The 26189-nt window shown below is 40.6% G+C and overlaps 1 protein-coding gene across 1 annotated transcript in view; it reads right to left on the bottom strand.

Annotated features, from left to right (window-relative positions):
• Positions 1 to 26189, bottom strand: part of LOC117546978 (AF4/FMR2 family member 3-like) — a 163649-nt gene that overhangs the window by 69350 nt on the left and 68110 nt on the right. The window contains exons 2-4 of the mRNA XM_034217427.1: positions 22729 to 22849; positions 15018 to 15666; positions 12477 to 12910 (exon numbers count right to left, since the gene is read on the bottom strand). Of these exons, the coding sequence (XP_034073318.1) occupies positions 12477 to 12910; positions 15018 to 15666; positions 22729 to 22849 (1204 nt within the window). The remainder of the gene's footprint in view (positions 1 to 12476; positions 12911 to 15017; positions 15667 to 22728; positions 22850 to 26189) is intronic.

Raw genomic sequence — 26189 nt, 5'->3', positions numbered from 1 at the left:
TCAACCAATCGCGCATCATGTTTATTGATACTGAGCATTTCCATAAATCTCAGGCTGCGTGCCCAGGTTTGCTGCCAGACTCCTGTAACATCAAGGAACAATACACAACAACAAAAAACTGAAAGTAAAGAAAAAAGAAAAATTGGCAGAGAAAGACTGAGGGAGCCATTTAATCGTCTATCTTCCATGTAATCTCCGCGATGCGTTCAGGCTCCCCGAGAACTATATCATAAACAGAGAGATGTTGTTTCCTCCCCAGTCACATCTCTGCTCCCTCACTACCTCTGGGATGCTCTCTCGCCCATCTCTCTCATCTTCCTGCTCTCGCTTCCATCCATCCTCCTCTCTCTCGCTTTTTTATATTCATAGGATTTTAAAATGTCTGTAATGGCCCTGGTAGATCAAAACACTCCTTCTCCCACTGCACGTGTGTGTGTGTGTGTGTGCATATCGTGGCTATGCTCTGATTGGCAAACTGGCAACGTAGAACCCAGCGGGGCGTTTTTTATTAAAATGCCCAACCACACACACACACACACACACACACACACACACACACACACACACACACACACACACACACACACACACACACACACACACACACCACACACACAACACACACACACACACACACACACACACACACACACACACAACACACACACACACACACACACACACACACACACACACACACACACACACACACACACACACACACACACACACACACACACACACACACACACACACACACACACAGTTAGCAGCAGCCGCTGGCCTGTATCAGAACCTAATGAATAATACTAAAGAGCTAGCAGTAGGGGTTCTCCGCATATTGTTTTGTAATGCCAAGAGTAATAAAGATTGTTATTACCATATTTTTACTGCCACCAGACATAAGCTGTTACGGAATAGTACCATTTCTTATTAGTTTTTTTCTTTATTGTCTGAGATGAAGTTGCCTTGTTATTCACTAGTCGAGATGAATAAGTATTAACTGTGTTTTAGCACAATTACATCCTGGGGAATGAATATTGTTGCAATAAAACAATGCAGCATGTCAATATCAATCAAGCGATGTGTTCAGGACGACATAACATATATTTCAATTTGAAAACAGTCTGAGAAACGATCATTAGAAATAAGGTGTCTCTTTTATGAAATGACATCAAGTATTTTAGGGGTTCTGTAATATATAATGGGCAGTAGCTTATAAGAGCTTGATACATGAACTTGTTTTATTCTATCTTATTATTCGAGCGTTAGAACTATTAACGAAGCACTTATATACTAATAAAGGACTGGCTTACCTAAAGCCAGTTGAGTAGCACTTGAAATGTTTGGCTCTATGAAACCTGATTATATGATTCTGTTTTCTTCAAGGTTGTGTCTTCCTGGTCGAATGTACTTATTGTAAGTCGCATTGGATAAAAGCGTCAGCTAAATGCAATGTAATGTAATGTATTATTCTATATTTTTGATGAGAGTTGCTAATAAAATCAAAAGAATCCTGCATAACAGGTACTTTGACTTTTTTAAATACATTTAGGTGTAAATCAAAGCTCAGAAAATAAGTCAATTTGTAAATGGATAGACAAATGGTCACCAACCTTCTCTTTATAAGTGATTCATTTTGGACTTTACCAAACTTGGACGACTATTTGTTCACACTTTTCTGACAATTTATAGACCAGACGGTGTATCTAGAAAATATCAGGCACATTAATGAATAATAAAATCATCAAATACTTCTGTACTTGAACTGAAGCAACATGTTTAATGCAGGAATGTCCCTTCTAATTGACTCTCCTTACGCTGTGACATTGTTCTTTCTCCTGGAAGGATCTGAATGCTTCCTCCACCACTCGCTCATAACTCTTTGATAAAGAGTAACGGAAGACTCCGGCTTTAAACTATGAATTCAATTATTGCCTGTGTGAACCCGTGACCGAGGAAATATGCTGCTGCTGGCGCTCTAAGCCCTCGGATCACCCCCGCAGACTATGTGGGAAGCTGCGGTAAAAGTGCAGGGATTGACTGCAGCGACCCCCGGTCAGCGATCACCGGGGGGTCGGAGGAGAGGGTCCCGCTCCGGCCTGAACTGCAGACCTCAGATTCACCGGCGCTGCGTGGCTGGATATGTTTTTAAAAGCAGCATCTGACCGTGTGATTGTGGGGGTGTGAAGGGGGGGGTTTACTACGGAGGGATGAGGGCACTGAGGGCCGATTACACACACCAGCAGCCTCTCATAGTGACGGCAGAGATCAATGCTGATCATTGCGGCTAATCCAGTGAATAGAGCTATGATGTTAATCCTCGGGGTAAACAGTTCATCTGCAATCATATCCTGTCTGTTAGAAACACCACCGCTAAATAACTGCTCTGTGGCAGCCGCAATCATTAAACCACCTACTGTGTGAGTGTGTTTGAGTGTGCGGTGGGAAAAAGCAATCTGGGAAATGTAAAGACAAATTAAGCAATGTGCTTTTGACTTTGTCAGCAATGTTTTAGCTGGTGGAGATAGACTATTTGCTTTCTTGCTGCTTGTTTATTTTGCCATTACATGGCATAACATCAACAGTTTGTTTTGCAACCAGGGTTGTGTTACGCGTCTTTTTCAGGGTGTCATAATCTATTATTACCTGGCATATTTATACACTTTTTGTCAGAGTCAGATGCTTTTCCCTTGCGTTGTGTTAGTTTTGTGTGTGCGCCTTAAAAATGTGGTGTTCATACACAGCCCTAGCTTTTACAATTGGTAAGGGCCGTACAAAGTGTTTGTGTTTTTTTATATTCAATGTTTTAATTGTGTGGTTATAATGTCTGTAACTAGTCCTACAGATGCTGCAACCAACGGCTGCAGAAAACCAAACAATTTGTTTTACCCTAAGAGAAAATGTATTGAAGCCAATTTATTTAGATACAAATATGTTGTCTCTTTTCCTTTGTTTTTGTATTTTGTTTTACTTGTTATTATTTATCTGTTTTTTATTATTATTATGTGCATTACTTATGTTGGTTGTTAATCTTTAATTTTTTTGTAAATATGTTTGGTAAGCACTATGAAAACAATCTGATAAAGAGTGGGGGAACAAATGAAAGAATATGTTGTGACAATTGGAAAAAATACATTTATTTTTTATTATTAATCAATGTTTTTCTTTTAGACTAAAGACTGAGACAATTTAAGAGACGAGGACTAAGTAACAAAGCAGCGGTGCTCGCTATGTTTTAAACAAAATGAACATACAGAACAATCAGATTATTTATCAGAAGACGGAGAGACATCACCTATCATGTGATCACTTTTCATTTCAACAGACACGAAGCCAAGTACGCTCTTAATGTTCTAATCCGTCAAAATGATAGACAGCCTTTAGATTTTTCCATCATTGCTAACAAGATTCATTCAACGCCAGGAAATATTCTGTTGAGGCGCCCTCTGAACACCAGACCGGTGACATGAGGTCATTATCAGAACTCAGCCTTCCCCAGATGATCTCTCTGAGCTGTTAAACAGTGATCTGGAGACCGGGCGGCTGCCCCCTCTGCTCTGTGATATCTCTTATCACAGTGCAGGTATTGCTGTGATGACACCCCTGCAGCACCTCGCTGATGGGAGACCTCCCTTCTGCTAGTTGGCTAAAGTGCATCCCTCCCCGAACACCCTCTCTCCTCTCTCACTGCAGCCACTCTAGAGCAGTTAGATTCATTGCACTGCATTCTTTGTTTCTAGAAGACGATTTTATGATCGTTTTATTATCCGCGTGAAAGCTAAATCATTTCATCTCCCTCTCTCTGCAGAGGCAATTAGTCGGCTCTATGAAAATCAAATAAATTAAAGCATTAAAAAGCTTTCATTGAGTCACGGCGGAGCTTTGAATTCAATTGATACAGTGTCACCCCTCAAAGTTTCCACAGGGTACTTGCCGCCTGTGTAAATGCACGGGCAGTGATAAAGTGAGGGATGGCGTTGTGTGTGTGTACCCGTGTACGTCTCGGTCGTGAGTTGACAGGCAGCCTGAGGGAAAGAGAGGCCTGATGGGTATTATGCAAATGAGGCCAGCTGTTTGCTGCATTGGCAGACTCCTCATAACTCTCTTCTACTTCTGCTGGAAGTGAGAAAAATATTTGTTCCCCCGTTTTCCCTCGCCACCGCGTTCTCTCGCCTCCTCTTCATTTCCTCAGAGAAGGTATTTCTATACAGCCTAATTTTATACACACCCTTCTCTCCGCATTTTACCGCTATTCCCCCGCGCCTGGCTGACTATCCATCTGCACTGTTACTGTAATGAATGTGCAAACAGGGAAAGCTTCCTTAAGCATTTGTTGACTCTTACAGTAGAAAGTAAATTATTCCGAGGCTCTGAATCCACAGCTCAGTGAAAAACAAACAAACAGTTTTCCATGAATAGGTCTCATGTTAATTCAGATATTTGACTAGTGAAAATACTTAATTTCAGTGGGTAGAGACCTCTCTCCCTCCTTCTGATGCTCTCTCATCTCACTGTAGCCTACTGCACATGGGTTCTGTTTGCTGCTGTGAGTACTACTAATAGCCATTTTCATCGTTTATGTATGATCATTTGGGTTCTCTTACATTTGTTTGACTGAATATACTTACAATAGCTTATAAAACTGTGGGCATTAATACTGTACTGTACATTTCAAGTAATATTCTTAATTAACCTATGCAAACTAGTTGGCATTTAAACAACTTAGCCTACTCATAAATCTAATTTCAACATTCATTTCAGAAATATTTACACTATTTTAGATATTGTAATATACGTTTTGATATGTATTGATACTGGATGTTATATATTGTGGTAAAATGCCAACCTTTTTTATATAACTTCTAGGTTCATATGTATTGTTTTCTAAAAAAGAAGCAACAATTAACTATTTTTGGGATGTTTTTTGTATGCCTAACATGTTATCAAGAAGCTATGCCTAACATGTTATCAAGATGCTATATCTAACATGTTATCAAGATGCTATATCTAACATGTTATCAAGATGCTATATCTAACATGTTATCAAGAAGCTATGGCTAACATGTTATCAAGATGCTATATCTAACATGTTATCAAAGAGCTACCGATCTAGAGCTGCAGATCTATGAAATGGAGAGCAACATTCGCTTTTCTTTGGATTTGTTTGGAGTTTTTTGTCCACCTGAATACTTTAGTAAGTTTTTCCATTAATTAGCACTTCTTTATTAAATATTATGAATATGTCTTTATTATCAGGCTATGTTCCACAATCATTCAAAGTAGCAGTGATAAAACCGCTTCTTAAAAAGCACAACCTCGATCCAGAGGTTTTAGCCAACTATAGACCTATTTCCAATCTTCCGTTCCTCTCAAAAATTCTTGAGAAAGCGGTCGCAAAACAGTTGTGTGATTACTTAAAAAACAATGATTTATTTGAAGATTTTCAGTCTGGCTTTAGAACACATCATAGCACAGAGACAGCTCTGGTTAAAGTCACAAATGACCTTCTAATAGCCTCTGACAAGGGACGTGTCTCTATTCTAAATATCAGTATTGTCATACTGATATTTTGTACAAACTGTAAAGTCCACTGAGACAAATGTAACATTTGTGATATTGGGCTATATAAATAAACATTGATTGATTGATTGATTCTTGTTTTGCTCGATCTCAGTGCTGCATTTGATACTATCGACCATGATATCTTATTGCAAAGACTAGAGCACTTAGTTGGCATACAGGGAACTGCTTTAGACTGGTTTAGGTCCTATCTATCTGAACGCTCTCAGTTTGTACGTGTCAATGATGAATCTTCCACGCAAACCAAAGTTAGCCATGGAGTGCCACAGGGCTCAGTGCTCAGACCTATTTTGTTCACATTATATATGCTTCCGTTAGGCAATATTATAAGGAATCATTCTGTAAACTTTCATTGTTATGCGGATGATACTCAACTATATTTATCAATCAAGCCTGATGAAATTAATCAACTAAATACAATTCAAGACTGCCTTAAGGACTTAAAAACGTGGATGACCTTACATTTTTTGATGTTAAACACGACCAACACTGAAGTTATTGTACTTGGCCCGAAGAATCTACGAAACAAATTATCTAAAGATATACTAACTATGGATGGCATTAATTTGGCCTCCAGTGAGACTGTAAGGAATCTTGGTGTTATATTTGATCAGGATTTATCCTTTAACGCCCACATAAAATCAATTTCAAGGACCGCCTACTTCCATCTACGTAACATTGCAAAAATCAGGCATATCTTGCCTCAAAACAATGCAGAGAAACTAGTCCATGCATTTGTTACTTCAAGGCTGGATTATTGTAACTCCTTATTATCAGGGTGTACCAAGAAGTCAGTCAAGTCGCTTCAGCTGATTCAAAATGCTGCAGCTCGTGTACTAACCAGAGTTAGGAAAAGGGACCACATTACTCCTGTTCTGGCTGCCTTACACTGGCTCCCTATAGAACACAGGATAGAATTTAAAATTCTTCTTCTCGCCTACAAAGCCCTTAATGGGCAGGCGCCATCTTACCTTAAAGAACTCATTATACCCTACTGTCCTACTAGGGCATTGCGTTCCAAGAATGCAGGGTTGTTGGTTGTTCCTAGAGTCTCTAAAAGTACAATGGGAACCAGAGCCTTTTCTTATCAAGCTCCACATTTGTGGAATCAGCTTCCAGTTTGTGTTCGGGCGGCAGACACCCTATCCGTTTTTAAGAGTGCGCTTAAGACCTTCCTTTTTGATAAAGCTTATAGTTAGGGCTGATTAGATTCAGCCCCTAGTTTTGCTGATATAGGCTTAGTTTGTCGGGGGACATCTTACTTCTTCCTTCTCTCTGTCTATACCTGTGTACTCTCATGTTCCGATTAACCCAGCTTCCCCACATGTCTTTCTTTTTGGTGTCTATATACGCCGGGATCCGGAGTCATGGATGATCCTGCAGTCCTGTGTCCTGCATCGCGAGCCCTGGATCTTGAGTCGTGGCTGTGGTCCTGGATCATAGGTCCTGGATGGATATCCTCGTGGATTCATCTTCCTATTATACACACATGCATTTCCAAACATTTGGACTACCTATGTTATAAATGTATTATCTTTTCAATTTACACACGGCATCTATTGCACGTCTGTCCGTCCTGGGAGAGGGATCCCTCCTCTGTTGCTCTCCCTGAGGTTTCTCCCATTTTTCCCTTTAAACTGTGGGTTTTCTCTGGAAGTTTTTCCTTGTACGATGTGAGGGTCTAAGGACAGAGGGGGTTTTATTGTCATACTGATATTCTGTAGACACTGTGAAGACCACTGAGACAAATGTAACATTTGTGATATTGGGCTATATAAATAAACATTGATTGATTGATTGATTGATTGATTTAGTACAGTATTCATATGCTTTTTAGCTCCGTTTTGAACTCCTCCACCTCTTTAAAGATATATCTGGCTCTCTAGCTGCTAAATGCTCCTCTAATTTCACCAACTAGTTTCTGTGTCAGTCTGCTGTTGGTTGCTTTAAACAGGGTTGATGAAAGGAAACTAAGTTGTGACTATAAAACCAAACAATTAGCTGAAAGACACCAAAATGCTCTGATAAGCATAACTGATAAGCATTTTCATTTAGTTTATAATGCTCTGTTGGTTCATTACTACAACTCTTTAACATTACACACAGTCATTTAAGGAAATATTGATTCATATTCCATTAAAATGACACTTTACTCTAAGAAGCTGGCAGATGGCTATAAATGTCTACACCTGCAAGCTCACCAGTCTAGCAAGACATCTCTATTATTAACTATGACAGTGCATTAACTCCACATGCATTTGTCAATAAATAAGTACAGTTCATGTCGATTTGCACTGGTTTATCCGACTCAAAGATGCTCGATGTAGCATATGAATATGCAAATTAGCCTATGACATCATCTGGCACCTTCGAGCAACACTTATCGCTGCCTTCCCTCCAGCGGCAGCGACACAGATGCCGACATTACGTGTTTAACCTACCAGAACTAAAGTTAGCGGCAAAAATATTCCAAGCAACTTCAGGTGCCATTTGCACTCAGCTCAACGCATTAGAAATGGAGCAAGACATGGACCGGTACATTTGTTAAATGGAGGCACAAGTGTCTTTTGAACAAGTACATTAGGTACATTTCAGTATAGTAAAAAACTTAAAATATTGCAATTAAACGATTTAATGAACGGCAAATTATTTTAAAATTGGTTCTCATCACAGCCGGTTCTAATGTTTCACCTCTTGAACGCTGCATCATCTTCCTGACCCTACATAACCTGTTCAGCATATATATTGCTGCTGAGTACTTTCTGCTGCTTAAGCACATAAAACAGTTTCTACTGAAACATTAAGAACTTTGACAGACCTCCCGTTAGAGGGCAAGCCGCTGGATGTAGAAAGACCTTTAAATTCACTTTAACCAGCTTCCCATCCGACATCCGCTTTTATAAATGTAAATGCCAACGTTCACTTTTACCAAGCTGGTGCGTAACATAAAGGCAGGATCTTTTCATGCGAAAATGCATAAATGAATGCTTTCTCTGGGAGCAGAATTGATTTGGTTGGTGTCGGCATTGTAGTGATTACTGACTGGAGGTCTTAGTCTAGCCTGCTTCTTATTTACCGCTACGTTAGTGGTGAGGCGCTGTGTGCACCCCCACACGCGCCTGACGGAAACACCGCAGCAGGCCTTCAAATCGGTGTGAAATTACATCAGCTCTGTGCTTTGAACTACATGTAAATTAAACTTGTCACAGTGCTGTTGGAAATGTCACCTGTCACCTCCATGTTTACCTTCTTGCAGCCTCGCTCGCAGGGCCTCACAAATACTCTTGTACTTCCACTTGACTTTCAGTGTTGTTTACCTGAGTGAGAATGCGGTGGAGACAATTGAATGTCACTTAAAGCGTTTAGACAGTTTGACTTCATGCGAAGCACGAAGGATTTCTGAAAAGCTAAAATATTTCTCTCAAGCATTCGGCTTCTACTTTAATTTGATATCCTTTGAAGACAGATTTAAGACCTTGTCCCTCACATATTACTTTATTATTAAAAGACAAAATAAATGTTGTTTTGTTCAAAAGACAGCATAATCTTTAGCTGAGTCACAAATTAAAGTTGGAATAATGTATGGAGAGGGACAGATCATTTTAACCTAACTATTCAATTCCCCTTAGGATTATGTGCGTTTTAGCTGCTTGTATGTCATTGTTTTGGAAATACAGTTCTCAACGTTTTTGATCCGTTTAGTTACAACTGTTCCTACAAGCTAGGGTTTAAACAGCAGCAATGATCAGTCAAGAGGCTCTGCTGTGTGAACAGACACCTCTCGTACTTGCTCTCCTATTGTATACAAATCTGTTAACAGTGGTTAACTTGTGTGGTCCGTATTTAGCTTAGTGTTGTTGTGATTAGATGTGTTTAGATTAGTTTAACATTTACATTGACTGTGGTCATTTAGCTTAGCTGTGTTTTCCTACAGCCTCCTTTTTGTTAGTTTGTACCACTTTAATAGTGAGGGTTGTTTTGTTGCTATTTTGTTTGTTAGTATCTATTTCTGTGTATTTAATTAGGCTCCTTTTTAGAGTCCTCCCTTTGTTTGGTTGCTCAGTTAAACTTGTGGCCTTTTAGCGACACCGTGCCGCGCCACACTAATTGCACCGCATAAACGCATACTGTAGGTGCCCCACATTTGCGGCTCAGTTGAGGGTCCCTCTGCAAGATGAGGCCCCCTCCGCGAGGTAAGGCCCCACGCAGTCTGCGTGATCGTCCTGTAGGGAGGGACGGCCCTGTATCTAGTTAACTTTAGCTTGGTGTGTTAGAGCATCTTTTAGCTCGTTGGCTTCGATTAAACAGTCCCCAACATTTATGTTTTGGTTAAAAACTCACTGCTCTTTCAAGCTACGTTTTTTAGCAGCAGAAGGGAACTGTTTTCAGTAGGAAAGGTCCAACAAACCCCTTGTACATGTCCTGTTACGGGTCTGTTCCCTAGGTAACTTGCAGAAATGTTGTGGAACAGGTTAATATTATAGAAATACGGACGGGCAGTAGGTGAAGTTCTAAACTGACATGAATACTTTCATACAGAATGCAAATAGCAAAAAAACAACATCCATTCATTTTCGCCAACAAGGTCGAATTTTTCAAACCTCAAATAAATCACAATACGTAGGCTGACTTTCACATAATGAACGTCTCATCAGAATGTTGTACAGAACTGGGGGTTTTAAATTGAGCCTATATTAAAGATTTTTTAAAGATTAAAAAACAACAACAATAGGGTTTGTACTCCTAACCAAAAAAACAAACATCAATACTCTTCAATCCTTGAGAGGCATACCAGATTCACTCCTTCATGTTTTTACTTTCACTTAGAGCATTACTCTAAAAGGAAACTGATTAAAACAGAGAATTTTTTTAAATCCAATTATATGTTTTCAGAAGAATGAGCTGGCATAACTCTAACTTCTAATCTTTTATTGAAGAAGCGCTGCAACCGTTGCAAATTTGCATCACTACCAGTAGTTTCTATGCAAGGAGAGGAGAGCAGATTTAAGCCGATGGTAACTGTCAGGGAGGAAGTTAGAGAATGATAACACTATTGATCCTTTCCTCTGTCTCTCAGACACACACGCACGAACACTTGGGAATAACAGCTCTAATCAATAATTCTATAGTGCTAACAGAAAGCTTCCACAGCAGTTTAAAGGCTTATTGCACACACACACACACACACACACACACACACACACACACACACACACACACACACACACACACACACAACACACACACACACACACACACACACACACACACACACACACACACACACACACACACACACACACACACACCACACACACACACACACACACACACACACACACTGAACACTCAACAACAGAACTGTGAGCCAAATATTGAGTCATTCAAACACATTCATGGCACCTGCGCTAATTTGAAAAACCGATAAATAGAAAATCAATCGTGCTGATTCACTCCGTAGGAACCTTTTTTTATGGCTTTTGCATTCATGTGACAAATTAAGACGACGACTGTTACTCCTGTTATTGTGCTGCAAAACTTTCAGCTACCGATTGCTAATCAAAGGGTGAAATGTGGACATTTTATTGGCGAAAAATGAGCAACAGGATTCACGAAAGCCTTTCATTTGGTGTCTTGTTCAATCTGCCGCTATTTGCTGTTTAAGCTGCAGAACACATCCAATAACTCATCTGAGCAGAACAAATACAGCAATGATAAGGTGCTGTAATCAGTCAGTCATTGTCTTCCTCTATCCCTCGTTACTCTCTAGGCCTCCCTCCATTTCTTATCATCAGTCTCCCCCTTTTTTCTCCCCCTCAGTCTTGTATCCAGTTTACATGTTTTCCTTCCAATGAATTCTCTCCGGAATAAATATGAGAGGAGTGAAGAAATCGACGGTGAGCGGGCGATAACGGAGCACCGTGGATGTGTGGGTGAAACAAAGTGAAAGAAAAGCACTCACGGCCATGAATGTACTTACTCTCTTCCTCGCCCTCCAAGAGGAAGCGTTGAAAGTAAAGTATATTTTAATTCCCTCCCTGTCCCCCTTGCTTTCTCCTTTTCTTGGTGCCATATGCTCAAAGCTCCATCTCGGGCTCATTTGGAGTGCTACACACACACAAACACACACACACACGGCAGCTCTATCAAAGCACAGGAACAGCTGGCTTGCTCGATATGGATGACTACCCGCCTGTCAAACAGTTTCACACACACATACACACACATCATCAAGCCTTGTGTTTCTTGCTGTTTTTGAAAAGGAGAGTGAGTGAGAGATAGATAGAGGCAGAGGGAGGGAGGGAGGGAGGGAGGGGGGGTGCAGGTCAGAGTGTTAAGTGAGTGAGTCGGAGAGTTAAAGACTTGTGGAGGAGTTTGGTATTGTTAGATTCATTTGACATTTCAATTAGAACAACGTGTGAACATCCACAGTGATAACATTCATCACGTTCAGAACAGAGAGTTGCTTTAACTATCAAAACATGCAAACGTGCACGTTAACCTGCGAGGAGACAACGTGTTTTCACTCCCATCTGATGACACTTGGACAGATGTTACCTCACTAACTTGTAACATTGAGAAATTATAAAAATGAATTATAAAATCTTGAATTAAATGCATTGAAGCTTTGTTCAGTAAAAATGTGTATTGGGCCAAGGTAAATTGCAAAGTTAAAGATGTCCTTCAATTGTAATCTTGCAAAATGTAGTTGTTGGCAATAAACGTTTTCAAGGTTTAAAATAAAATATTTAATAGATAAGCAAGAGAGACTTAAGTTAAACATAATTTGTGACCAAATTGTTGAAAATGTGATCTGTACTTGAACTTCTCAACTCGTGTTAAAAACAACATACCTTACTGAACAATGGATAGTGATGGTGTATGACTCTTACCTCCCCTGTGTGGCCGAGACTCAGTTTTGGCAGTTTATTCTTGGCGTTCCCAGAGTTTCCTCCGTAAGCCTGACCGTTGTTAAAGTCCTCTGTGGCCACTAGAGGGGGTTTGAGCTGGGGGGAGTCACTGGGCGCCTGGTCCTGGCCATCCATTGGTCGAACGTACGCTGTGGGCTTCTGCTGGATTGCTATGGGCTTCCCTGATAGGCTACCAGGTGGGAAGGTGGGGGTGGTCAGTCCAGATGTGGGCGTGGTTAGACCGGGAGTGGGCGTGGTCAGAACTGATGTTGAAGCCAGCGGCGAGGAGCAAGTAGACAGGAGAGAACCCGTCACGTTTTCAAACGGGGAGGATTTAAAATGTCCATCATTTTCTGTGTTAGTGGAAGACTTAAAATGGCCACCGTCCATGGTGGAGGATCGAAAATTGCCACCATCTATAAAAGAGAAGGGGAAACCAAGAAGAACATTGAAAAATAACCATAGCAACACCTGTTATTGTAGAATGTTGCCCCGCTCTGTCAGAATCTGATCACAGTTGAGTGCCAAAAAAATCCCATCTCCCAGATGGATGGAGCCAGTCACAATCAAAGCAAATGATGGGTTGCTGAAAGATGTGGTTACCATCAGATGCAGATGTTAATTTTGAGAAACCCCCCCACAAAAGGTGATAGAGTTTGTTTTGCACCAAATATATTTTGCTAAAATTATTCATCGGTACCAATGGCAACAAATACACTGATTGTCCATTCATATCCAAATATAAGAAGTCCTCTTTTTTGTGTGCGAATGGTATCATCCATATTCCCAATACTACTGTACTATGTGGAATAAATACACCAGTGTTTCCCACATAATTTGATTCTATTTGTGGGGGCACCGCACCCCCCGGCAAGAAAAGCCAAAGGCCCCTTAACCTAATCGGGTGGCCCACGCATCCACCCCCCCTCAAATAAGAAAATACATGCGAGTTCATGGCTACTGTAAACAACGTTCATGAGTGAGACACACCGGAGTTGAGGATCTGTGGGGTTTATTCTCCCAAAAATATAATTTACAATTTAGGCATTTAGCAGATGCCTTATTCCAACGCGACTTACAATGACCAATTACAGGGACATTCTCCCTGGAGTAACTGAGGGAGAATTGTGGCGGCCCGCCACAAATAAATCAATGTATGGGAAACACTGTACACCTTATGGTATATTCAGTTATTCTCAATGAGAGATGAAAAGATAGATACCATACTTGTTTCTTTGCGCTAAATGTCAAGCTATAGGTATTTTATCAGCTTATGCCCAGTGGCGAGCCGTCAGGGCCCTCTAGGCCCTCTCTGAGGGCCTAAGATATTCTACAAAATAATATTTAAAAACATTGGTTTTACCAAAAATAACTTGATTTAATTGTATTCAAAATAGCATTTCCAAAGAAATAAATCCTTCGAATCTGCCTATTCAGTTTATGTTTGAATGTGAAGGGTTAAATGAAAGAAGCTTCGTTAGCCGTCTCTGCAGTTACTGTGAAGAGAGGAGCTGATTGGTGGTCCTGCTGTAAATCCACAGAGGGCCAGCTATAGTAACTGAACGAGAGAGTAATGTCAAATGACAGTACAATTGACCAATCATATCTTCTCTCTAAATGGGTGGATTTTATCGCGGACTTTATGACAAATTCCGCCTGCTGTGAAGCTTTTCTTGTTTCCATAGAACAACAACTTCCTGTCAACAGCTTAAACTCGCCTTCATAATAAAAGCATGCTAAATTACACTTAAGACATACAACTGCAACGAAAGTAACAAACACAATGCAATATCCTTTTCAATTTCAAAGAACACAAATTGGGTTATTTACAAGTGTTGTTTTGTGTGGTAGAAGGTCGCTTTCATTGATGCGTTTTGCACCCCGGGCCGTTGTTTTTATATTCCGCTGAAGTATACGCTGTGACGTGATAACTTTTTTATTTACTTTTTTCGAGGGGGGGGGGGTCAGTGGACCTAGATATAAAACTCATGGCTCGCCACTGCTTATGCCACGTCATGTCCTGTAGTTTAGATTGTAATCATGAAGACAGAGGGAAAACATTTTGATGATGGCGAACTTCAGAGATGGAGACATTGGAAATAAGAGTTAGCAAAATGGCTGCAAATCCAAAATCACTAATAAAAGTGATTATTAGTCTTTTAAGAGAGCTTTATAACCACTGTATCTGAGATTTCCCCAATTTTTCTTTCCCGTTCTGCCAACATTGAATGATTGCAGCGTTAGCCTAGCATAAAAGATTGAAAGCAGAGGCAAACACCCAGCCTGGCTCCATCCAAAAAATCCATCAGCACCAATTTCATATATAAAGTGTTAAGTACTTACATTTTAGAAATGCTCTTTTTCTTTTTACAATGGTCTGAAACAAGATTTCTGTTCAACCCTGCTTTCCAATGTTATGCTAAGCTAACCGGCTACTGGCTCTAGCTTCACATTAACGTTTGCAGAAAAAGGTTTCCTTAAATGTCAACCTATTTCTATAAAGCCTTTCTCTGTAGGACTTACCTGGGAGAGGAAGGGTTTTGGAGGGATGTGAAGGGTGTCTTCTCCTAGAAGAAGATGAGGAAGAGGAGGACGAGGAGGAAGAAGGACTAGAGTCCCCTTTAAGACCAAGTTCATCTTTTAGTGAGCTGAACAGCTCTTCATGCCTTTGCAGTTGCTGTTCCTCTAATAAAGAAATGTTCCCTCTTCCACTGGTTGCTGTGGTGACCTGGCCCTGCCCCTGCCCCTTCTGCGCTAACCCCAGAACGAGGCCTGCTCCCTGGGTGCTCTGTCCGTGTTTTGACCAGTCCATAGAACTTCGGGACTTTTTCGAATTCTGATGTGGGATCGTTGTGGAGCTTGTTGACGATGTGGTCGAAGCAGGGGGTTGCATGGAAGTTGACGATGAGGTGGAAGCATTTCCCATCCTCTTGTCCCCACCTCCATCTCCTCCTCCTCCGGCTGTTCCTCCTCTCAGGGCTTCGTTGAAGAGCTGGGGCTCCATGGTGGGCCTCTCCGACGTTGAAGTGGTCGGTGTCTGTGGGTTGTTGCCGCCTTTAGGGATTCCCACCAAGTGGCTCTGGTTCGAATGGCTGGTTAAAAGGTCTTTCATTTCTTCGTAGGAGCCCAGCGTGTTCTGGACGCGATTGGCCAACGCATCACCTTTATTGGTCTAAAAGAGAAAAGAAAAAGACAAGAGGGAGGAGAGGAAAAGAAGCGTATTAATTAAGTCTTCCATTTCCTTCAGCTTGATGAAAAGCCCTCTTTATTCATCCGGAGAGGAACGGCAAGAGACGGATAGGTTGACCACTGACCAGACTTCAGGACGAGATGATTAATTAAACACATGCCACCCTTAAGAGGGTCCCGTCCAGGCTGCAGCAGTAAAATTAATGGGGCAGGAATCATTATTAGCCTGACCCCACATTCTCAAGCAATCAAGGCTTGGAGGACAGCGGAGGCCTTACTGATATATGACGGTGTAGCACCTTCAGCTGCTACGTGCTAATGCAGAGATGTTCCTCAGAATAGCTTGAGGGAACCTTTTGTGTCAGAATTGACGGCTTCTTCAATTATGAAAACTTTGGCTTTTTGAAAAGGACAAGGGCAATCAGCAGGGGTTTCAGTCGATCTATATTTGGAACCAGATTCACGGAAGAGGAGGAGAAAGTCTAGATTCCTATCAAGCACGCTGACATTACTTTTCTACCTGAGTGACAAATTGTGAAGCAAATATTAATCATCGGGCCAAGTCTGAATAATACAAGATCTACAGGCTGTAATTAATTTGGACATTTCATCATGAATGAGATGAATGATGAACACCGGAAACACTGAATGAGATCAATGTGAGAAATGGCATTGTAATGTAATTGAACATTATACTTTTTGAGGTTTGATCAATAGATCTGGCAATAATAGCAAAGTATTTGACAACCTGTGCTCTGCTAATAACCCCTGCAGTAACATGGAGTGACTGTCAGATAAAGCTACAATAGGTTTAGAGGATGAAACGAGGACAAGTGAATGAGACTCTTTACTCTACTTCTCAAGACAGGGCGAAATTGCCTGTATTTGGAGATGTTAACGAATTCATGAATTATGAATGTATGTTCATTTGAAGAGCTTTATCATTCTTAGATGATTTTCCTGAAAAGAGCATCAAGTTACATTTAAAAGAATACATATTGCCCACACTGATTGTAGCAAACTTAACACCAATCATGCAGATCTGTTATAGGCTGTCATGGTTGAAATACTGATAAACTACATTTATTTCAGAAAGGGAAGAGAGGACAATAATTCTACTGTTCCATTTTCCAGGTCCGGAGTACATTTTCGAGTACATACATCTGTAAACTGGAAAAATAAGTTCTGGAAGTTTACAAATAATTTAATTTATTGTGTACTAGAAATACAACTTACCTGGATATAACTGCTTTTAGTCTTATATACAAATATGGGGTGGTAGTAGTGCACTACTCTAGTGCCTAAAAAAACCTTTTCCAGAAAAATTATTCTGGCAAAACTCTTTTCCCAACTGTTATAAAGATTTTCAAAAATTCCCTAATGACTTATTCAACATATTTGTGTGAATTTTAGTGGATTAAGAATGTCTTAAGTCTAAAACAGCCCTAGTCTCTGGTGTACCGTACTGTCTGGTGGTCTTTGTATTGTTTTATGCAGCAGTGTGTAAAAACTTGAATTGAATTGTGTAGTACTATTGCCGGAGCAAATATCCCCTCTGGGATGATAAAGAACATCTTATCTTATCCATCAAACTAAGTGATTAATGGACTAATAATTTCAGCTCTACACTAAAGCCCTACCTATATCCGATGGAATTCCTTGGGGTTTAAGTGATCTAACCCTCAATATAAATGTTACATTCACTGTGTTTGTGGAACATAATGGTGGGTTGCGTCCCCCTTAAATGTACTCACACAATCCTAAGGATTATCTAGTGGTTGGGAAATAATTTGTACCGCTCAAGGGCTGCTTTTAACAACCAGCAAAATCAATAGCCAGATGAGTCTCCTACATTTAGACTCAATATGCTTTAAAATGCTCTTTATAATACGTTTCACTGCACAATGTCTAAGCTAAGTTCCTCAATAAGTAAGAAGAGCCAATCATAGATGGCATCAATGTCATCAGATGAGCTCTTTGTTTGACGAAATATGGTACATAATCTTGGGTACATAAATCTCTGGTTTTAGGTCTATGTCTTATTTTTTACACTTTGAAAAAGCAGGAAAAACACCCAAAAAACGAAACGGGGGCAAAAATACCAAGCCTTATTTCAAAAGAATCATAGAAGAAAGGAGAGAACTGCTTCAAATAATCTTAACAGATGTAATTTCTGTGTGTACCCACACACACAAACGCTACACACCGTGGCGAGCCAAAGTTAGCTGTGAATAAATTAGCTCATCTCTTCTCCATCTCGGGCTCATGAATAAAAGATCTGGTGGCTGAAGAGGAACAGAAAACACATTTACAGAGAGGCAAAATGGAAAACAGAGGAGAGGATGAATACCTATGTGTGTGCATGATTGTGTGAGTGTGTGTGAATAGATCATCCCAAATAGCTGCTAACAGCATAATGCTCTTTAACAGGATTAGAAGAGGGATTAGCTAATAGCTGACAGAGAGAATGAATACTGGAGAGGGAGAGAAAGACATTAAACAGTCAGAGTGATGGACACATCATAGATATACAGGTACAGACAGAAGTTTTTTTTATTAAAAAAAGGCAAAGAGAACGATAACAGTTCTATGTGATAATGAGAAAAAAGGCTGATATAGATCTGTAAAGGAGCAGCTCAGTAAATGTCCCCTTACTTAAAGGTGCTGGTATGTGAAAGAACGCAAAATGCCAAAAGGGATGGATAAGCAAAACAATTGTTGTTGTTTTTTTAAAAGTTGGATTAGGCATAAAGTGTTACTTTTATTCTTAGTGACTTTGGATTTGAAGTGGAACTGAATGATATTCCAAAAAAAACGTGATCGTTCACTTTTGACCCTGTCACACTTTTATAACAGAAAGTGAGATTGAAGATTTAGGGATGGAACAAACGGTCATTTTCATTATCATTTAATGTGCATAGTTTCTATATTAATCGATTAAAAATGTCTATAAAATATCAGAAAATAGTCAAATAAAGTCTATCCAGGTTTCTAAGGGGCATGGTGATGTCTTTTAAAGTTTAGTTTACGCGTGCAGACATTTTTCAGGGGCGGACTGGCCTTCTGTAGAATTTCCCCGCAGCGAGGCTCCCCCTGTTGACAATCCACAAGCGCAGTGTTTCTCAAACTTCTTCATACCAAGGACCACTTAACCGATAATAAAAAAACACTCACGGACCACCTAACTCCACAATTATCCAAAAACAATAGACCTGCTTACCAATGCAACAGTACATAACAGCCAAATAATGACAGCTTAACTTCTCTATATCGCCTCGTTCAACAATACAAATACAACTACAGAATAGATTATATAAGCATTTAGTTCAAATGCGATTTAAAATGCTCACAGGTTTTACACCTCTTATGAAATGTAGACTACATTTATTAGGGAGTTTATGTCCGAGCCAACAGACTCACAGATAGTTGGGTACTGAGAGATATTCAAAATACACCGCATAGTACGACACAAACCTCTGATGTGGATTTTCAAAACAAAATACAGTAAAACTATGGTCGCAGGCCCAAGTTTAACTCTAGGAGGTCCAAGCCATTTTTTCACATGCCTGGGCTTTTTGGGTAAAAATGCTATTAAAACATGAACCTTGGTGACCATCGGCCTGCATGGTCTGCCTACAAAACAAAAATAAAAAAACGTTTATGCAGCCCCAACAACAGCCTCTGATCATCAACAGACTTCATGCAATGCTTCATCGGATGCATATATTAGATAATAATCTCTATCTCACTCCTAAAACATCTAAATCTACTTTCAGCATGGATAAATGTTCATAAAATACATCTATTGTTTGTTCTATATGCTTCTAGAAATCCTAAAAAACACATAGTTTTTCTAGAACAGATTACAAATCGCCTCAAAAAACAAGTGGCAACATGTGTGACGAAGGTGTTGCGCTGGGCTCTATCATGCAATCGAAAGTGAAACTTAAGCTCGCTCCATTGCGGAGATATTCCCGCGAGAGTGCGGAAAACTTAAATAAATAAATGTATTCACTAGCACCCCCCCTCCGTTGACAGGGGTCGCCAGTCTCTGGTAGTTATTTTGGGGGTCGCGGGCTGAAAAGTTTGGGAACCCTTGATCGAAGCAGCAGCAGCAGAGTGTGAAACATCCTCATCCTCACTCTCCTCACCCAAACACACACATACCCTGACCCGACCTCGGCACCATTAATTAGCTGCAAACAATTAGTTGGAGTGTGGATGCACCTCTGAATAGATTCATTATGAGAACAACCTCTCATGTGCTTCCAAACTTCGAGCAGAAGCCCCCCCCCCCCCCCCCCCCCGTGTCCTCTGCGTTCAGACAGTTAAACACATTCTGTCAACATTCAAAGCCCGCCCGTCCCAAGGTCGATACACTCTGCGGCATAACTGAGCGCTGAAGTGCCTGGCGCTAGCAAATGAGAGTTAACAAACCTAAATCAATTTTAACCAGCGGGGGCGGCGGGAGATTGGCCCTGGACTTTATGCATGGCTGCTTCACGTTCGGATAAAGAAGAAACAAAATGATGGCGTCTTGAGTACCTCAGAGACGGAACATACCACAACCTTATGCTGGAGGTTATTATAGTATCGGCCTCAGGGGGAGGATGAGGAAACAATAGCCTGGGATGATCCAGAGGCCGCAGCATTAGAGGGCATTATGGTACAAATAAAATGTTCGGATAATTGTTTGTTAACCTTTCAATTGATTGCTTGCAGAAGGCGAAATTGTTTGATATGAGCCTAAATCACAAAGCTGGTGAGGGGAGAACAGCCCATCCTGGATGATTAAGAAGTCGTAAAATTACTCCATTTCCCCAAATGAAATTCTGGTGTCAGGTATGTCCATTCTACTCCCGCAGAGATCAATCAAAACTTAACAGCAAAGTATAAAACTGCCTCCTAAACAGCGACAGGAGAGCACTCTGCGCGGGGGAAGCAGCACTCCGTGTGAAGATGACGTTAGCTTACAGGATCGCTCTGTGCTAAAGTCCTTACATTTGAACTGATGGACAGTTACTGTTTGTTACTTTTTGCTTGACATTTGTAAAATTGGTTGTATCAGATTCAAAGTTTAAGCTGGAGAGTGAGACTACCACGTATTTGAAAGTCTTGTTCAAGCCCTTGCCAAATGAGTTTACAAAATGCTGATTAAGGCCCATTTCGAACTTTTGAAAAAAGGGTTCTCCTCCCTTGTTCCAACAGAAAATCTGGTCCCCAAGCGGTTTTTAAGGAAAATCCACATGAAAACACGAAAATGAAGTACCATCAAGGCCAGGGGTCAGATGGGCCACAAAGCAACACGTGCACCGACACACAAACAAATGCACATACAAACAGAACAAGCTACCTTTGCGAGGGGTTGGTGTCATGCTTTTTCGTTAGTGATATAAAATAAAGCTTAAAAACTCAATACATTTAGCTTTATTTTTTGTTTGTTTTCAAACCAGAAAAGCAATATTGTTCAATTTGTGTTGTATTAAAGGATTTCGTTTTTATTAAGTTTCGGTTTCACTTTCATTGCTGATTTTGGTCATAGTTACAGTTTCAAGTTCAGAATAATAACGCTGTTACGAGGGGATTTAAATTACGAGAGGAGAAGAGATTTGGCTGAAAAGCAATTAAGTATTTGCAGATATGATTATTACTGGGTTGGTAAAGGGTTAAGCCCCTGTCACACTGTCCCGAAATTGACACCCGATGGACACACGATAAAGGAAATGTTCAAATTCGGCTCTGATCGTAGCAACATCGGGCCATTCGTGAGGGCATCTAAGCCATCATATGACCGCCGGTGGAGTTTCTCAGGCTCCGGCAGCAACTTCGTGAGCGGCAACTTCGTAAGGCACTCGTGAGGGCATCTTGTCAAATTGTGTCATCTTCGTGTTATCATCGGTGCATTCACCCTCACTCTGATCGGGGCGAATGCCCGATGGCACCGATGATAACAAGATGCCCTCACGATGGCCTTACAAAGGGCACAATTGACACACAAATTCAACACGAAAATGAACCTTCTCAAGGTCCTTCGGCAATTTTTTGGCATGCCAAAGATTTTGCCACCGCTCACGAAGTTGCTGCCGGAGCCTGAGAAATTCCACCGGCGGTCATACGATGGCTTAGATGCCCTCACGAATGGCCCGATGTTGCTACGATCACAGCCGAATTTGAACATTTCCTTTATCGTGTGTCCATCGGGTTGTTTTATTGCACAACAAAATCATGTAAATATATTATGTAAATAACCCAATTTGTGTTCTGTGAAACTAAAAAGGATATAATATATTATTTTGAAGGCGAGTTGACAGGAAGTTGTTGTTGCTATGGAAACAACAACATGACGGAGAAAACGTAATATCTTCTACATATAAAGACGGAGAAAGTAAAGAACAAAGTCTGAAAATATCAGTACAGTATCATAGTACTTTAACATAATTGTTTGTGTTACTTTCGTTGCAGTTGTATGTCTTAAATGTAATGTAAATGTTGCCTTCGTGTGTGGTTCAGGGCCATCTTCGTGCGAAATTCACAATTCAATATTCGTGTGTCCATCGGGTGTACATTTCGGGACAGTGTGGCTTTAAACATTACCCACATACTGTACGTGAAAGGTTCAAATGACATCACCTCCCCAAGATCAATACATCCAGTTTAAATGGGGCTTAAGAATGAACGCAGGGGAAAACAAGCTAATGTTCACGTGGTTCACTCCGCAGTTTAAAGATATATGCCAACCAAACAAGCTAAATAATGAAATGCTTTACTTCAGTTTTTAAGCCATAAAAGGTACCGAAAAAAGCCAATTTGTGGCTTTATATGCTTTGGGAGTAGCATGCTGATAACATTTCTTGACAAATTCCACCCTCTATTTAAGCTACTTTAACCACATCCCAGATCCCTTCACACATGGACATGAGATTGGTATTAATCATCTAATGCTCTGAAAGAAAGCATATAGGCATATTTCCCAAAATGTTGAAGTATAACTATATAATCAAGGAATTATCTACTTATGAAGTATCCAGGAAGGAATCCCTCTTACTTTATAAGGTTCTCCGAACAGGTTGAATCCGGTGGAGAACAGGTCTTCATCCTGTTGGACCTCCTGGTTCCTCCTCTCCCACTCCCTCCTCTTCAGGGCGCTGCGGTCTGACTCCAGATGACTGGAAGGACACAAAGAGGAAATCTTGTTAGCGACCCCCGCTGAGTCCCACACATCGCCCGCCACCAATCAGACCCACTGGTTTTTAATGAGGACTGCTAACAAGTCATTTTTGGATGTACAAAGAGCATTGGCTGAAAGTCTTCGCCTGCTGTGTGATTAGAAGAGCTATGTTGCTCCTAAAGGGAAATAACAGGGTAAATCATGTCGGTCTGAAAGAACACATCAAATTAAATATAAACAACAGAGAGAGAACAATGAGAGAAAAACAGTTTCAGTTTCCGACGGAGAGAAAATATATTTTTCTGTAAAACAAGAATCCAACAGAGGATAAGTAACACAGATAGAACTATCAAAAAATGTGATTTATTCAACTACTATCCTGATAATCCCTTCCCTATTAAACTCATCAACGCGGTGACCTAAGTGTGTGTACTGACAGTTTCAGAAAATATATGCAATGTTTTCTGTCTCTTCGAATCAGCTCTCCCCGGTGAAGCTGTTATTTTTACTCTGGACTTTTGAAGGAACTCCAGCAGTGTAAAATTTGATTTGTAAAGGCTGCTTGAGCTTCAAACTCCCATAAAGTGCTTATCCCGTGCCACTCCAAACCCTCATGTCAACCGGAACTTTCTAAAAGCCTTTGCCATTAGATTTTGCCTTGTATCTGTATCTGCAGGAGACAGTTTGAGTCAAAAAGAAATGATTTGTTTTTTCAAAACAAGATCAAACAAAGGTTAATATACTAGAAAGTTCACGAAGAACTTTATAAAAGGTGGTTTGGTTTGAAGTTGGTCTTTTTATTTGCTGAAAAATATCTGGTGTGTTGGGAAAAAACAACTGTATATATACCAGTGTAGTATTTATTTACCAGATCAATACTACACTCAAGTCTGTGTGTGGCATGCAGCTGGAGCAAGGAGCCAACTAGCTTCAGCTCAGCATAGCATAAAGACCGGAAGGGAAAACGGCTAGCATGGCTTTCTCCTAGGTCCGATTGTATGTCAAAATCAAATGTTGCAACACTTTGCATCTCGTTTTCCTAGACCATTTTTAGTTTCAGGGAACTTTATCATATATCATGGCAAGCAAGTACATCCATCTGCCCAGCTTTTCAAGAAATACTACACACACCATATATCTCACAATAAAACCCGGATTATTGTTTTGAAATGAGTGTTTGGCAGCTTTCAGACTTCCTGCTTCCAGTTTAGCACAGACACCAAAAACAAGTGTTGATCTTGTAATCTAACTCTCTGAAAGATAACTAATAAGTATATTTCTAAGATTCTTCATGTTTCTTTTTAACAGCCTGTGTAATATTAATGAAAGGCAATAAGAATGAAAAAAGCTAAACAGGTCCACCACTAAATAATGGAATTAAATGACTCTTTATTTACACTCGGAGGGGAACAGACGCACACTTTAATGCTTGTGCTCTTTAACAACGGATTAAATTGTCTGTTCCTACAACATTAGCCAGAGTTCACAAAGGCAACCTTTTTACAGTGTTTTCTATTTATAATAAGGTCAACATGATGTAACATATGCCATTAGCTGGGTACTTTCATTCATGAGCGCATTCATTTTTAACATAGGTGGGCCCGGTGGGAATTGCAGTCCTAATCCAGGCAGTGTTTGTGACGTGCAGTACCCAGTGAATCACGGTGCACGGCAAAGGACGGACGCATTTATGTCCTGTCACAGCGTCATTGGATGGATCCCAATAAAATGTGCTTTTAATCTTTCAGCATCACTACACTACCGCTATGAACTACGGTCATCTGTCTTGAAAGGCAGAATGATTGCTTTTGTGGGTATGATTCCAGAGTGTTTCTTGTGGCATTTAAAATAAGAGACAGTAAACAACGACAAAAATGATTGGAAAGTGGTCTTTGAGGAGGGTGGTGAGCCCCAGGTTTTTGGAACATTTTCCTGTTACGTAAATGTGTATTTTTAGCGCGGAGAAATACGAAACCTGTTCACCGTTTCACCCTGGCCTCCTAAACTCTCTCAGCCTCCACTGAGAAATCTAAGAGCTGGCAGCACAACTCGCATCCCAGAAGTACAAAGTGTAGTGTGAGTATGTGTGTCAGTGAGTGTGAGTGCAAGTTATGCATGAGGCTGTGGCCCACCGACCCCGCAAAGGGCATCCTGTTTTACCGCATCCACTGCCGAGAGATGAGACTGGCCGGCTAATTAGCGATCAAACACAATTAAAAGAGACTTTCTCTTTTTCTCTATACCAGACCTAGTCTTCAACATTTAATCTGTCAGCGTGTGGGAGGGAGAGGAAAGAGAGGAAATATAAAATCACATAGACCCATGGGAGGCTGAAAAAAAGACCCAGTTTCAGGGCAACAGTTTCTTTTTAAGGAAAGAAAAATAACAGAATGATGAAAGACAGAGTGGAAGGATGCGGAGAGGAAGGTAGAATAGGAGGAACGGAAATTGAAAGCAAGACAGCGCAGAGGGATTCGTGATTGACAGGTAAGCATTTGTGTGTGTGTGCTATAGCAATATGCATAGATGTGAAAATGGTGTGTGCTGGGACTGCTGGTTGACATGTGCATTGTCTGTCAGTGCAGAAAGATAACTGACAGCGATGTTACTGCAACACACACACACATATAGTTCACACATGGCGCTGCAGTCCCCTGCCACAGATCAGTGTCACTGTCTGTCACTAGACGTTCACACGGAGGGAATCAGGTCAGACGAAGTAATTAACACATCCAGGATTTATTTCGCAGCGTGCAGCAGGAACAGAGTCCGACACTACCTGGCTGTCACACACAGGTTAAACCCTGTGCTGTCTTTTTACACATCAATGAATTTACTACTTTTTTTAGGGTTTATGAACCACGGCACTGTGGTCAGGCAGGGCAGTGGGAATGCTACGGAGGCTTTGTCTAAAGGTTTTTGAGGTACAAAAATTGATTTTGATTTTTTGGAGTGGGGTTGTTTGTATGAGGTTCTTATCCACTAAACTGCCGCTGTTATCTTTGTTCTCTTCCAAGCCAACAGACTCCTTTGACAAAAAAGGTAATTTATAGGGGTTTAACGATATACCGAATATCGAGGTAAATAAACGTCCCAATATCGTCGTGAGACTGACAAAATCTACCGCGATTTTTATTTTTTATTAATTTTTTTTAAAAATGTAAACACTTTTCTTTTTTTTAAAAACCTTTATTTAACCAGATGGTCCCATTGAGATCATCGATCTCTTTTTCAAGAGAGACCTGTCCAACATGGCAGCAAGTAGGTTACAACATGGGGGGGGGCGGTGTTATGCCGTGTGTGCATGCACCTCGCGGGAGCGCACACAACGTAAAGCT

This window comes from Gymnodraco acuticeps, unplaced genomic scaffold (assembly GCF_902827175.1).
Source record: "Gymnodraco acuticeps unplaced genomic scaffold, fGymAcu1.1, whole genome shotgun sequence".
Taxonomy (NCBI): domain Eukaryota; kingdom Metazoa; phylum Chordata; class Actinopteri; order Perciformes; family Bathydraconidae; genus Gymnodraco; species Gymnodraco acuticeps.
This window is presented reverse-complemented; position numbering and strand designations above follow the sequence as displayed.